The 16,417-nt window shown below is 44.6% G+C and overlaps 1 protein-coding gene across 6 annotated transcripts in view; it reads right to left on the bottom strand.

Annotated features, from left to right (window-relative positions):
- The window catches only part of cyth1b (cytohesin 1b), a 260,252-nt gene that overhangs the window by 5,320 nt on the left and 238,515 nt on the right, over positions 1-16,417 (bottom strand). For all 6 annotated transcript variants that reach the window (XM_085963766.1, XM_085963764.1, XM_085963765.1 and 3 more), the window contains 2 exons: positions 8,935-9,006; positions 6,410-6,564 (listed from right to left, as the gene is read on the bottom strand). In XM_085963766.1, coding sequence (XP_085819892.1) covers positions 6,410-6,564; positions 8,935-9,006 — 227 coding nt within the window. The remainder of the gene's footprint in view (positions 1-6,409; positions 6,565-8,934; positions 9,007-16,417) is intronic.

Below are 16,417 nucleotides of genomic sequence, written 5' to 3'. Positions count from 1 at the left end.
GCAATGGCTGACATACCCATGCTCTGGGGCTGATAACTCTGCACTAGTCTTCACTTCTGTCAGTGCTGAGGTGATGCTTCAAAATCTTGCCCTTCATTCAGCTGAGTGCTGCTAGGTATGATATAGAGTTTTGGACTGACTTTACATTTATATTCCCCAACCCCTGTCTAATTCTTCACAAGACAGATCTGTAAGAAGCAAAAAGATGCTTTTTTAATTTTTCACATTTTTTCTCTCCAAAGTTTTGTTCTTGTGTTCATCAAGATGCAGAACGTTAGAAATGAGAAATGGAACTCTTTCTATTTCAGGTATTCAGTATCAGCACCAATCTCTCTCAAGTGAGATATTTGCACAGCCAGATGGAAAATAAAACTCCCTCTACTCTGCCCCAACAATATGCCTCAGCCCCAACCTCAGAAGAGCTTCCCTATTGCACCAATGTGACATTTTTTTGCATTTCCCACACCAGCCATCCTGTGGCCTCACTGAGTGAGCTTGCTAATTGAAAGAACTAGGTGGTGCAGTGGATTGGACACTGGCCTTTTATCTCTTGGGCCTGGGTTCAAATCCAACCCAGATTGATGGGATGCAAGTCTCCTCTGACTGCTAGCTGCTAGATGTGAAATAAGTTTGGGCAGGCTCAATAAAGTTCCTAGCAAGCATGGGCCTACAGCACGAAACTGTCACAAATTGGCAAATAATGTTTAATCTATCTTCAAATAAAAGCAATCCTCAGAACACTAAGAACATAAGAACTTAAGAAATAGGAGCAGGAGTAGGCCATTTGGCCCCTCGAGCCTGCTCCGCCATTCAATAAGATCATGGCTGATCTTCTACCTCATCTTCACTTTCCGGCACTATCCCCATATCCCTTGATTCCCTTAATAATCAAAAATCTATCAATCTCTGTCTTGAATATACTCAACGACTGAGCCTCCACAGTCCTCTGGGGTAGAGAATTCCAAAAATTCACCACCCTGAGTTAAGAAATGTCTCCTCATCTCAGTCCTAAATGGCCAACCCCTTATTCTGAGACTGTGACCCCTGCTTCTAGACTCCCCAGCCAGGGGAAACATCCTCCCTGCATCTACCCTGTCAAGCCCTGTAAGAATTTTGTATGTTTCATGAGATCACCTCTCATTCTTCTAAACTTTAGAGAATATAGGCCTAGTCGACTCAATCTCTCCTCATAGGACAATCCCTCCATCCCAGGAACCAGTCTGGTGAACCTTTGTTACACTCCCTCTATGGCAAGTATATCCTTCCTTAGGTAAGGAGACCAAAACTGTACAAAATACTCCAGGTGTGGTCACACCAGGGCCCTATATAATTGCAGTAAGACGTCTTTACTCTTATACTCAAATCCTCTTGTAATAAAGGCCAACATACCATTTGCTTTCCTAATTGCTTGCTGTACCTGCATGTTAACTTTCAGTGATTCGTGTACAAGGACACCCAGGTCCCTCTGAACACCAACATTTCCCAATCTCTCACCATTTAAAAAATACTCTGTTTTTCTATTTTTCCTACCAAAGTGGATAACTTCACATTTCTCCACATTATATCCCGTATGCCATGTTCTTGCTCACCCACTTAGCCTGTCTATATCCCCTTGAAGCCTCCTTGCATCCTCCTCACAACTTACATTCCCACCCAGCTTTGCATCATCTGCAAACTTGGATGTATTACATTTGGTCCCCTCATCCAAATCATTGATGTAGATTGTGAATAGCCGAGGCCTAAGCACTGATCCTTGCGGTACCCTACTAGTTACAGCCTACCAACCCAATAATGACCCGTTTATTCCTACTCTCTGTTTTCTGTCTGTTAACCAATCCTCAATCCATGTTAGTATATTACCCCAATCCCATGAGCCCTAATTTTGCTTAATAACCTCTTGTGTGGCACCTTATCGAATGCCTTCTGAAAATCCAAATACAACACATCTACTGGTTCCCCCCTTATCTATTCTGCTAGTTACAACCTCAAAAAACTCTAACAGATTCGTCAAACACAATTTCCCTTTCATAGATCCGTGTTGACTCTGCCCAATCCTATTATGATTTTCTAAGTGTTCTGTTACCACGTCCTTAATAATGGATTTTAGCATTTTCCCTACTACTGATGTCAAGCTAACTGGTCTGTAGTTCCCCATTTTCTCTCTCCCTCCTTTCTTAAATAGTGGGGTTACATTTGCTACCTTCCAATCCGCGGGAACCATTCCAGAATCTATGGAATTTTGGAAAATGACAACCAATGCATCCACTATCTCTATAGCCACCTCTTTCAAAACCCTAGCATATAGGTCATCAGGTCCAGGGGATTTATTGGTTTTCAGTCCCATTAGTTTCTCCAGTACTATTTTTTTTACTAATACTAATTTCTTTCAGTTCCTCATTCTCGCTAGAGCCTTGGTTCTCCACTATTTCCAGGAAGCTTTTTGCGTCTTCTTCCATGAAGACAGACACATGGGGCTGTATTTTACTTACCAAGACAAGTTGAGAGCGGGACTGCTGCATTCCGGGTTCTAGTCCCGCCCCCAGCGACGTCCGACGCACAGACGCTATTTTCCCCTGATTGGCCTTGTTAAGTCCGCCCTGCGGGCTTGCTGGCCGATTAAGGGAAAGCCGGTGTCAGATGACATTCGTTGACAACGCTTCATCTGCCGGCTTTCTGAAAGGGACATGAACCATCTATTTTTGACAAATGATTTGACAGTGTTTGACAGGATTGAGATGCTGTCAAACACTGACAATCACTGTACAAAGGAGAGCCCTTGCACCCAGGCTCTCTAATGACGCTCTCCTTAGGATAAAACAGATGGCAGCTGCAGGTGAAGGTAAAGAAGCGAAATGTTACTTTTCCCAATGAGGTGAGGCCACACAAACACTTCAAAGCTTGTCACCTACAGAAAAATCTAAACACATTAAAAATGACTTTCCCAACATTTCCTTAAATGTGATACTCACCAGTGTCCCAACGGATCCCTCACACCACTTCTGCAGCTGTCATCTATACACAAACATTACAACAGACCCACAGCACACCTCACTTACCCTGGTGGGGTTCCCCGACGTCGGGAAGCCTGCAGCAGAAGTCGCAAAATGGGAAAAAGTCTCATAACTGCCTCTTAACTACCTGTTAACAGGCAGTTAAGTAGCTATAATCTTCTTCCCGCCACTAGGTCCCTGCGCAAACTGGGGACCCGACTCCCTGGAATATTGGTTGGAGGTGGGTTGGGAGCGAGTTCGGGACCCGCTCCCATTCTTTTTGATTTTCCCAGCAGTCCCACCTCCAAACCAGCCTCCTCAGGGCTGGTAAAATCCAACCCAAAGTATTTGTTTAATTTCTCTGCCATTTCCTTATCCCCCATTATAACTTCTCCTGTCTCAGCCTGTAAGGGATCCAAATTTACATTCGCAAATCTTTTCCTTTTTACATACCTATAGAAGCTTTTACAGTCTGTTTTTATGTCTCTTGTTAGTTTACTCTCAGCACGGTGGCATAGTGGTTAGCACTGTTGCCTCACAGCGCCAGGGACCCGGGTTCGAATCTGGCCTCAGGTGACTGTCTGTGTGGAGTTTGCACATTCTCCCCGTGTTTGCGTGGGTTTCCTCCGGGTGCTCCGGTTTCCTCCCACAGTCCAAAGATGTGCGGGTTAGGTTGATTGGCTATGATAAATTGACCCTTAGTGTTAGGGGGATTAAATACGTGGGGTTACGGAGATAGAGTGGGATATGTGTTGGTGTAGGGGTTACGGGGATCGGGTGGGATATGTGTCGGTGCAGGCTCGATGGGCCGAATGGCCTCTATCTGCACTGTGGGGTTTCTGTGATTCTGTGATATTCTAGTTCCCCTTTCTTTATCAATTTCTTGGTCCTCGTTTGCTGAATTCTAAAATCCTCCCAATCCTCAGGCTTACTACTCTTTTTGGCAAAATTATAAGCCTCGTCCTTTGATCAAATACTATCTTTACCTTCTCTTGTTAGCCACGGTTGGACCACTTTTCCTGTGGGGTTTTTGTGCCTTAAAGGAATGTATATTTGTTGTAAATTATGTATTAATTCTTTAAATGCTAGCCATTGCTTGTCTACCATCATATCTTTTAATGTAGTTTCCCAATCTACCGCAGCCAACTTGCCCCTCATACCTAGATAGTTTGCTTCATTTAGATTTAAGACCCTAGTTTCGGATTTAACTAAATCACTTTCAAACTCAATATAAAATTCTATTATATTATGGTCATTCTTCCCTAAAGGCCCCTTTACTACAAGATTATTAATTAACCCTTTCTCATTGCACAATACTAGATCTAAAATAGTCTGTTCCCTAGTTGGTTCATCAACATACTGATCTAGAAAACTATCTTGCATACATTGCATGAATTCGTCCTCCACACTATTACTGCAAATTTGGTTTGCCCAGTCTATATGTAGATTAACGTTCCCCATGATCACTGTAATACCCTTGTTACATGCAACTCTGATTTCCTGATTTAAACTCTGCCCTACAGTACAACTACTGTTTGGGGGCCTATAAACAACTCCCACCAATGGTTTTTGCCCTTTGCTGTTTCTTCGCTCCACCCCAACTGATTCTACTTCTTGATTTTCGGAGCTAAGATCCTTTCTCTCTACTCTCTTTATCCCATCCTTTATTATAAGGGCTACCCTTATCCATTTTGCCTATCTCTTCTAAAAGTTAAGTATCCTGGAATATTTAGTTCCCAACCTTGGCCACTTTGCAACCACATCTCTGTTATGGCTATTAGATCAAACCTATTAATTTCTATCTGCGCTATTAATTCATCTATTTTGTTGCGAATGCTTCGCGCATTCAGATACAGTGCCTTTAGCTTTGACTTATTTCTATTTTTCCCTGATGTCACCTTAGTCACTGATGCCCTATTACCTTTGTTACTCTCTCTGTCAATTCCTGACCCATTCTGCTTATTTTTACCCAAAACTCTACTCTGCTCTAGAGCCTAGACATTTCTCTCGCTGCTTTTAAATTTACTCTTTCCTGAATCCTCCCCCCCGCTTCATTAGTTTAAAGCCCTGTCTACTGCCCTAGTTATTCAGTTCGCCAGGACACTGGTCCCAGCCCGGTTTAAGTGGATCCCATCCCAACAGAACAGCTCCCTCTTTCCCAGTACTGGTGCCAGTGCCCCATGAACTGAAACCCCTTCCTCCCACACCCCTCTTTGAGCCACGCATTTAAAACCTCTAATCTGTTTGTCCCTAAGCCAATTTGCGCGTGGTTCAGTTAACAATCCAGAGATTATTATCTTTGAGGTTCTGCTTTTTAATTTGGATCCTAGCTCCTCAAACTCCCTCAGCAGAACCTCATTCCTAGTTCTACCTATGTCGTTGGTTCCTACGTGGACCACGACAACTGGATCCTTCCCCTCCCACTCCAAGTTCTTCTCCAGCTGCGTGGAGATGTCTTTAACCCTGGCACCGGGCAGGCAACACAGCCTTCGGAACTCTCGGTCGTGGCTGCAGAGAACAGTATCTATTCTCCTGACTATGCTGTCCCCAACCACAACTACATTCCCTTTCACTCCCCCCACTTGAATGGTCTCCTGCACCATGGTGCCAAGGTCAGCTTGCTCATCCATCCTGCAGGCTTTTCCCTCATCCACACAGGCAGCAAGAACCTCATACCTGTTGGACAAGGGCAAAGGCTGAGGCGCCTCCAGCACTGCATCTGGGGTCCCCTTACCTGCCTGAGTTGCAGTCATACCCTCCTGTCACTGACCACTAACCAGACCTGTACCGCTACCTAACCCAAGGGGTGTGAGTGCCTCCTGGATCACAGTGTCCAGGTAACTCTCCCCATCCCTGATGCCCCGCAATGTCTGCAACTCAGACTCCAGCTCAAAGAGTCTGAGCTGAAGTTCCTCAAGCTGCAGGCACTTACTGCAAATGTGGTTGTCCGGGATCACAATGCTCTCCACAAACTCCCACATGCTGCAGTTGCGGCACACCACCTGCACTGCCATCTCTATATGACCTTGTTTTATTTAATTAAATTTAATTAAATTTGTATTTAGGTAACTTAGTTTACAGTGTAGTTTCTTGACTACTTACTTGATCTAGCTTAAGTTAAGGGTACTGAAATTAAATATCTACCTGTAACACAAAGCACTACAAGTAGTGTAGGCAAAAAGCAACAACTCCTTCCCCCTCTTCTCCAAATTCCCACTCTTTCCAAATTCCCAAATAAAACACACTGTTCAAGTCCACTCCGTTTAATCCTGCTCTGTGCAGACCGCAAACTGCTAATGGACAAATAGTTTCTGCAAACATTGTACCCCCATTTCCACAAGTCCAATGTTTTGTAAAAATATGAGAAGCTACATTGTCAGTTTCTATATTTTGAAGTATACATATAATTATTTGCTCACTTGATGCACTTTATCCATTCATCTTTCTCCTCTGGGGTTGGTGCAGATATCCTGTAAACTGTATGACTTCCTTCTACCACTCGCCCATCAGCCTCAGTCTTGCAGGCCTTAATAAACTGGTCTTTGTTATCCGGAATGTAGAGCTCAAAGCAATTCTGAAATTAAAAAAATAAGGATTATACACCATTACTAAGGAACTGTAAAACTAACAAATCTGCTTTTAATATATCACATTTTTGTACTATTTAAAAAGGATTCTCTGTATTTTTCTATCTTATTGAAATATGCTTTGAATTGTAACAATCAACTATAATTTAAACAACCTATAATCATTGTAATGAAGGTTGTACACCCAAAAAGATAACTTACTGTTCTCTTCACTGATGCTGACTGACCTGCCTTGTGTTTCCACCATTCTCTGGTTTTGTTTCAGATTTTGCTTTTTAGTCTACAATTATCAACAGTTTTATGATTTTATTGTGCATTTTTCAATATAGGAGCAGAATTAATTCAGATGTCAACTGTAACCGAGGTATCTTCACTGCTTTCTTCCCTCAGCCTCTCCACCAAGCAACATTTCATCCTCTCTCTCCTCTGAGTTCACAGCCCTCCTACCCTCCCCTCCATATAAACTCCCCTACCCATATTCACGATCACCCCATTGACCTTCCCATCTCACGTGGCCTCACTATTCCCATCATGTCAATCAGAGATAAGACCATCTCCGAATATTTCCTTGTATTGCTCCCACATCCCCCATCTACCTTCTGTGTCCGCCCCTGAAAAAAAACTCTCTCCCAATTCAATTACAACTGCACTTTCAAAATCCCAACTGTCTAGCCTTTGGCCCTCCATCCACCATGACATTTCTGCAGCTACTCATACCCTCACCTCCACCTAGTCTCCATTAAAACAATTACTCTCTCTCACACTGGGCATTCCCCCTGGTATGGCCCTCATCTCCGCTCCCTTAAATCCAAGGACTCAGACTTGAACATATATGGCGGAAAATTGGTTTAGCCATTCAGCGCCAGATCTGCTGGACCACATAAAGCATCATCAGGTCCTGCTCGCCTCTGCTAAAACTTCTCACTATTCCAGGATCATCCTGGAATGCAAAGATAACCCTGGCTTCTTTTCGCTGCTGCAAACCATCTTCTTAAACCCTTCTCCCCTGTCTCTTTCACCCTCACCTCCAACAACAAGTGCGAGGAGCTCATGGATCTCTTTGTCACTAAGATTGAGACTATCTGTTCAGCTGCCTCTGCTGTGTCCCTCCCTTCCCCTAGCCCACCAGGCCAAATTTCCTCGAAGGTTCCCCCCTGCCCTAGCCCTGAACCCGCATCTTTCTCTACTTTCACTAGTTGCAGGTAGGAGCTCGAGAGTGCCGCTTGCGGGCAAAGGGAGAAGAGGAGCAATCAAATGAGTATAGCACTTGGGGTAGGATGAGAGGGGAAGTGTCAGCTGTTTGGGGCTGTGTCAACCTTTTTAAAGCTGCATGTCAACATTGGCTAGTTTTCTAGGTTGACAAGTATGTTAACTTGATATATATTTGTGTTAACAATATAGGCAAGGAATCGGGCCAGTATAGAAATCCAAAAACGTCACTATCTTTAAGTTATTACCTCAGTAGCCTGGTGTTCCAGCACCAGTACCATCTTCAGCCAGCCTCGCCCGAGGATAGCCTGGCACTCAAATTCACATACCGTAATTGGGAGTGACACAAACACTTGGCCAGGATTTTAGGGCTGTTTGGGACACTCCATATACAAGTTAAACAAAATTTTTTGAATTTTTTTTTGGCGTGACATTTTTTTTAAAGTTTTAAAATAAAAATTATGCTATATTTCAAAGATAAGTTTGCAAATCTACCTTACCTTCAAGCAAACAATATTTTCTATCATTGTTCTAATCATCTAAAATTCTGTGCTGAAAATGGTAGTTTTCTTCAATGCCATGTCAGCTCCAGTGACTTAATCTGATCAAATCCATGTGCTCAGATGTTTATAATTCTACCTCTCAGCAGCATGGTTCCATGGACGTAATTTTTGTTTTGTGTCCACAATGAAACTACTTTGTGGAGGGAGGGGGTGAAAAGATTATATTGATTGTTTTGTCTTATTACAAGTGCCAGTCAACCGGGTAACCGGTGGTAATAATCATAGAGGATTAAACCCTGAACACTGATTGAGGTTTCAATGGAGGCAAACTACCTTGTGAAGAATAGTGACTTCTCCCTTTCAAAGAGGACACTTAAAAAACAAACTGCAGTATTTCATTCTATATATGCTGTTGAAAGATTTTTTTTTTTTTTTTTAAAGGCAATTTCTTTGCTACAGCATTAGCCATGTTTTGCTTATAGCTCAGATCCTCCAAACAATTTACACAAATTTGCTTCTGTTGAACACTGACACATCAGAGAATACTTTGTAGGAATAACTAATTTAACATAGAAATCTGATAAGAGTTAAAATATAGACAAGAAAAAACATTATTTCTAATGTTAGAATTTCTGATTAACTCACTGGCTTTTTCGAGTCCTCTACTTCTCGGATGCTGAGGTTTTCAAGTGGAATAATTCCCCTGGGTTCTTTGTCCTGTGAAAGAAGTATTCATGCATGAATTTTAAACCAAATTTCATGATTATCAATGCAACTATTTTTGAGGATAAATAACATTTCTTGCGTCTTATAGGTGAAAAAATTAATAATGGTGAACCTTTTGACTTAGTATACCAAAAGACAAATCATAGGGAATGTTGTTGCTGGACTGCTATTATGTTCCTCCTTGTGACATGGTCAGAGGCCAAGAAGGAGGCCATCCAACCTATCAGCTGCAAGAGGTTCTGGTCCAGTGAGGTGTGTATCAGGAGAAAGAGGGGGAAAATAGGTTTTGCGTTCATGTACAAAAAGTTAGCTAATTTATTTTATATCGACTGATATCACAGGATATCTCTGGTGTCCCCATTAAACTATAATCTGTCAAAGTGTTCAGGAAATTTTCAGGCAAAATGGCTTACAGTAAGAAAAGCACATCCTCCCTTACACAAGCACTCAAACACGGCAATAAACTTGAGAAAAGATCTTTCAATGATGTCTCAACAAAGTTCTAACCACTCTCAAGGGTAACAGCTGACAACAATATAAAAATTAATCTATTTCAAAAATTCAGCACAATAAAAGTAACAACCCTAGCCAACAATTTCAAGACATCATCAGCATCTTGTTACTTTCAGCCAGAGGCTCTGGTCTAATGCAAGAGCAAGTTTCAACCGTTATGCCTGGTCTTTGCCATGGAGGATAAATTTCTCAGACAGTAAGGCTCACTGCAGGAGTTGGTAAGCACAATAGGATTTCCAAGGCCAACAACTTGGTTCCTTCTGTTACATACAGTCTAGAGATTTTATAGTTTGCAGCATTCAAATCAGCCATTATGGGTTCATGGATCAAATGAGATCCTCCTTACCGATGCACTTTGACCAGATTCTCCAACTACCTATCATTCCAGCTCAAATACTTGACTCAAATCCAGCCAAGGATTAGTACCAGACATCAAAATCTAAGCTGGAAGCAAAAAGTCATGGAAAGCATTTGGGAACAAGTTATGTTTAAACATGGTGTTATAAAACAAACGGGGCAATTTCAACCCTACCCACACAACAGAAACTGGGCGAACGGGCATGTAAAACCAGCCAGGTGACTTACTCACCAATGTCCCACTGCCTGGAACTTTAACCTGCTCTTCTGAGAAGATGGCAAGGATGCCCGCCTGAATCCAGCAGCGTTCTTTTTTAAATTATGCAGATTGGGATACGATGATGTAATCGGGCCCCAACTGCAATTTAACTAGTGGCCTGAGCAGGGAAGCCATTGTGTCTCTTCCTGCCTGATCAAGATAGCAGGAAGAGAATCTCAGGCCAGAAGAGGTCCAAACAAGTAAATTTTTAAACTTTTTAATAATTCCTTATGGGGCCAGGAGTAGCAGGAGGACTCCTTCGGGCCCAATAAAAGTTTAGCTCACCTCTGCCCTGGGCACCTCCCCCCACACGCTCCCCACCATCCCAAACATGAGACCCTCCTCTCCGCCCCGTGACTTACCTTGTTGCCGGAGAATGTGCCTTCAGTGCTAGCCGGTGGCCTCCTGAAATTCCAATCATGTCCACTGACCAGCTGCCGCTTCCCGCCCTTTTGGGCAGTCAGTTGGCCGGGACTATGCAGGTGAAGACCGGGTGTGAAAATTGCCTGGGCCTCACGCTGCCGAGGTCAGGGGGGTTTTGTTGTTCGCTTTTGCCTGAACCCGCCCAATTCCCGCTCTGGGTTAAAATCAAGACTAAATTGCTTTTGCACAGGTTTGAAAAGTCACATGCTAAATCCACTTAGACAAAGGGTTTATTTGTTAATGGGTCAGGTACACAAATGAACCTATTTCTGGAATGTTGTGGCCCACAGTTTATTTCAAACTAAGGCATTGAGGATCAATTGTCTCATCCCAGGCCCATTAAGCTGGAATGGTCCTTATTCATTTTAAATTTGCCACAACCCAAGGGGGCAGAAAAGGTAGCCAATTTTATTGACAGCTCTACTGGCAAATCACTGAATGGGAGTAAGTCAGAGGGGCAGGGCACCCACTTGCTGGGAACAAAGCGTGAAAAGGACAAAGAGACACTGGGGCAGTTAGTCAGCCAGCTAGGTCTGGGGACGGATCTTTGACTAGCAAGAGGAAACTTGCTCATCTCAAAGCCTAGAACTGTTAAAAACAAACTACCAAAATGATTATGGTTATCCTATTTCTCCTGGGCTTCTGTGCTTCTTCTGCCAAAGTTGTGGCGGACAATCAGGAGAACCCCAATGGAAATTCAATCCCTAAGAGGGAAGCATTCTGATATTTGGGTAGAATAAACGTTACTGATCCATCCTGGGAAACTGTGCATACTGCACATGTTCAGACTACAGGGTCTGCCTTCAGTTGAAGCAGTCACTGTCCTGTACAGAAATATCAGCCTCAATACTTAAGGGGAGAGGGTGTACATGTTTGCTGTGGGGGTGGGGAAAGCTGGAAATGCCGGGAACGCGGAGGTCGTCAGGACCTCATTAAATCCTAAAAAGCAGGGATTGAGACCTCAAGAGGTGGGGCATTTCATTAACATATTTATATCAGGCACCCATAATGCAATTGGGATCGTGATATAAATTTAACTGCTGCAGGCCGGGTTTCCCAGGGCTCGGGAAACCCAGCAGTGAAATGGAGGCGAGAGCTGTTGGCTCCAGAAGGTCCTTGTGGGCCAGGAGTGCAGGAGTGCGCCTCCCGGCCCCGCAAAAAAAAAAAATCGGCCTCCCTTCTGCCAATTGTGGCCTATTGCGACCTGCAATCTTCCCCATCCTTCAGCCCCGATACGAAGCCTGCCCCGCGATATGCTGACCTTCCCAACTGATGCCTGTCCCGCGTTCGCCGACCCCCCGCCAACTGATGCCCGTCCCGCAATCGCCGACCCCCATCCCAACTGTTGTCTGATCCACGAACGCGATTGCCGGGTACCAATGTTCCCTTTAAGCTGCGCGGCTGCACTGGAGGCCCCACGCAGTCAGCTCGCCAGCTCTTAAATGAAAAAACCGCGCATGCGCAGAATTTTGAATGGGCCGCGCAACCTAAAAAAAAATTAGAGGGAACATTACCGTCCCGAAGGGTCCCTGGCTGCGACCTCCTACCGCTGGCTTTCCCCTCCGGTAATTGTTCAGCCTTTCAATTTGGCCGGCTGCCGGACAGGAAACAGAAGAAAAAAATTCCGAATTTAACGGCAGGACTTCCCCAGCCTTGCTGGGTTTCCCCCCGTTATACGGTGCTCCCTGTAAATATCAGTGCCAAAGTTTCCATTATGTTTACATTGTGTATGAAATCGTGAATTGGAAGAAATAACTTGAGACAATAAAGTCTCTTCAGACTGGTGTTAGAATAACTGGATAGACGCTTAGAATTTGCTTATGTTCTTGGTTCCCTGCGGATGTTATAACATTCTGCACCATGGCGGTGACCTTGTTTCCAGACTAGCTGTCTGCTGTTTGTGTGCTAGAAAGGTCGTTGACTGTATCTTTGGTAATCTACCCTAGGCCCACCTCTAAAAAGGGAGTAAAAGAGATATCAAAAGAGCTTTTAGCACAGATGGTGAAGGGAAGGGAAGAGCTTTCACGCACACCAGCCATCTGTCCGATCGGGACCGATACCAGCTGCTTGTCACGGTCGTATGTCTACTGTGTCTATCTTGATTGCGTGTTGTACTTAACTTAAACTGCCACTCCTTAATAAAATGCCTTACAACTCCTAAGACCCTTTGGGTAATCTGTGTGTGACCTGTGATCCAAATCTTACAATAGGAAGATCCCATTAAAATGCTGCCCTGAAAAGTGTTATTCGAAATAGGGTTTGTGGACAGGAAGTGTTCGCCATACGCAAGATTTAAAATAATTTATTAAAAATAGATCAACTTATGGCAGATTTGTCAAGCCATTAATCATGGTAAATTTGATGATACACTGATTTATAAGGACAGGAGTGTTACACAATGGCCCAGAAATTCGGGTTGGGGGCTTCCTGCGGGTGCAAGCCCCTGACCTGCACTTACCTTGCGCAGCGGCAGTTGAGCTGTAGGGCCCCGTGGAATTCCGCTCCAGGGCCTGGCCCAGCTGCCGGCGCGCTGTGCTTGCGTGTCCCAGGGGCGTAGTTGGTGCGATGCGTCCCCTGGGATCACGTGAGGCATGGGCAGGCAATCGGAGGAGGGAAAAGCCCATTCATAAGATTGACAGGAAGACCTGTCTAAACTTATGAATACTACGGGCCTCAAAATAGCATTAAACCTTCAAATAATTTTTTTTTTTTTTAAATCACACTTTTTCAATAAACTACAAATTACATTAAATAACTATTTTAAACAATAATTTAAATTTTTGAAAAAAATAATTTTATAAAAAAAGTGCTAAAAATAAACTTACCTTGCTTTAAAGTATTTAAAAATAATAAACCTGCAGAAAAAATGTTTTAATATTAATTAATTGACCACTTACCTTGTAAAAAGCAGGCCTTACGCCTGCTTTTTAAATGTGTAAATCCTACAGGCTTAACCTCGCGTGAAAACCTGCAAAAAAAACCTAAGTTCAAAGCGCACGCGCAGCCTCCCCGGCGCACGCGTTCAACCTCTGAACCCCTTCGTTCAGAGGATCGGAAGTGCCACTTTCCTGCGCAGTGCATGCAGGAAACCCGTACTTCCATTCGGCCTACGGGTGAGTACTCTGTGCGTACTCAACCGTGGAGAGCCGAATTTCTGGGCCAATGTATTACACAATGTTTTCTTAATGCTGCTAAGGTGAAGCCGTGTACCTATTTTATTCGTTCCTGGGATGTGGGTGTTGCTGGCAAGGCCAGCATTTATTGCCCATCCCTAGTTGCCCTTGAGAAGGTGGTGGTGAGTCACCTTCTTGAACCGCTGCAGTCCGTGTGGTGAAGGTGCTCCCACAGTGGTTAGGAAGGGAGTTCCAGGATTTTGACCCAGCGACGAAGGATCGGCGATATACTTCCAAGTCAGGATGATGGTGTGTAACTTGGAGGTGGTGGCGTTCCCATGCACTTACTGCCCTGGTCTTTCTAGGTGGTAGAGGTCACGGGTCTGGGAGGTACTTCCGAAGAAGCCTTGGCGAGTTGCTGCAGTGCATCTTGTAGATGGTACACACTGCAGACACATTGCGTCGGTGGTGGCGGGAGTGAATGTTTAAGGTGGTGGATGGGGTGCCAATCAAGCGGGTTGCTTTGTCCAGGATGGTGTCGAGCTTCTTGAGTGTTGTTGGAGCTGCACTCATCCAGGCAAGTATTCCATCACACTCCTGACTTGTGCCTTGTAGATGGTGGAAGAACTTTGGGGAGTCAGGAGGTGAGACATTCGCCGCAGAATACCCAGCCTCTGACCTGCTCTTGTAGCCACGGTATTTATGTGGCTGGTCCAGTTAAGTATCTGGTCAATGGTGACCCCCAGGATGTTGATGGTGGGGGATTCGGTGATGTTAATGCCGTTGAATGTCAAGGGGCAGAGGTTAGACTTGTTGGAGACAGTCAGTGCCTGGCACTTTTGTGGTGTGAATGTTACTTGCTACTTATAAGCCCAAGCCTGAATGTCATCCAGGTCTTGCTGCATTCAGGCATGATCTGCTTCATTATCTGAGGAGTTGCGAATGGAACTGAACACTGTGCAATCATCAGCGAACATCCCCACTTCTGACCCTATGATGACTGAAGGTCATTGCTGAAGTAGCTGAAGAAGGTTGTGCCTCGGACACTGCCGAGAAACTCCTGCAGCTATGTCATGGGGCTGAGATGATTGACCTCCAACAACTACAACCATCTTCCTTTGTGCTAGGTATGACTCCAGCCAGTGGTGAGTTTTCCCCGAATCCCATTGACTTCAATTTTACTAGGGCTCCTTGATGCCACACTCGGGCAAATGCTGCCTTGATGTCAAGGGCTGTCACTCTCACCTCACCTCTGGAATTCAGCTCATTTGTCAATGTTTGGACCAAGGCTGTAATGAGGTCTGGAGCCCAGTGGTCCGGATGGAACCCAAACTGAGCATCAGTGAGCATGTGCCGCTTGATAGCACGGTCGACGACACCTTCCATCACTGCGCTGATGATTGAGAGTAGACTTATGGAGTGGTAATTGGTCGGATTGGATTTGTCCTGCATTTTGTGGACAGGACATAACCGGGCAGTTTTCCACATTGTCGGGTAGATGCCAGTGTTATAGCTGTACTGGAACAGCTTGGCTAGAGGCACGGCTAGTTCTAGAGCACAAGTCTTCATCACGACAGCTGGGATGTTGCCGGGGCCCATAGCCTTTGCTGTATCCAGTGTGCTCAGCCATTTCTTGATATCACATGGAGTGAATCGAATTGGCTGAAGATTGGCTTCTGTGATGGTGGGGACCTCAGGAGGAGGCTGATGTGGATCATCCCCTCAGCACTTCTGGCTGAAGATGGTTACAAACGCTTCAGCCTTGTCTTTTGCACTCGCGTGCTGGGCTCCGCCATCATTGAGGATGGGGATATTCATGGAGCTTCTTCCTCCTGTTAGTTGTTTAATTGTCCACCACCATTCACGACTGGATGTGGCAGGACTGCAGAGCTTTGATCTGATCCATTGATTGTGGGATTGCTTAGCTCTGTCTATAGCATGCGGCTTCCGCTGTTTAGCATGCATGTAGTCCTGTGTTGTAGCTTCCCCAGGTTGGCAGCTCATTTTTAGGTATGCCTGGTGCTGCTCCTGGCATGCTCTTCTGCACTCCTCATTGAACCAGAGTTGGTCCCCTGGCTTGATGGTAATGGTAGAGAGAGGGATATACCGGGCCATGAGGTTACAGATTGTGGTGGAATACAATTCTGCTGCTGCTGATGGCCCACAGCGCCTCATGGATGCCCAGTTTTGAGCTGCTAGATCAGTTCTGAATCTATCCCATTTAGCACGGTGGTAGTGCCACACAACACAATGGAGGGTGTCCTCAGTGTGAAGATGGGACTTTATCTCCACAAGGACTGTGTGGTGGTCACTGCTACCAATGCTGTCATGGACAGATGCATCTGCGACAAGTCGATTGGGGAGGACAAGTTCAAGTAGGTTTTTCCCCTCGTGTTGGTTCTCTCACCACCTGCCGCAGTCCTAGTCTGACAGACATGTCCTTCAGGACTCGGTCAGCTTGGTCAGTAGTGGTGCTTCCGAGTCACTTCTGACCGAGCTGGCTGATTACAAATTCTAGTTATTGCTTAAAGAAAGCTTCAGGTCAGAGTTTAATTGTTTGGTGATGAAACTGTGGAGATTGGACATGCTGGTCAGTTTCAGGCACCAGAATTACCAGAATTTAATTGACTAGCATTCTCTCTTTCTTTTTAAAAAAAACAGGATTGTTTTATAACTAACTTGAAGCTAGCATTCCAAGCTTCAGTTCCAGGCTGCTTATGATGATTATTACCAGGCA

This window comes from Somniosus microcephalus, chromosome 21 (assembly GCF_052327205.1).
Source record: "Somniosus microcephalus isolate GS21.2 chromosome 21, FLI_Smic_1.0, whole genome shotgun sequence".
Taxonomy (NCBI): domain Eukaryota; kingdom Metazoa; phylum Chordata; class Chondrichthyes; order Squaliformes; family Somniosidae; genus Somniosus; species Somniosus microcephalus.
Note: the sequence above shows the minus strand (reverse complement) of the source record. Positions and strands in the feature narration are given on the sequence as shown.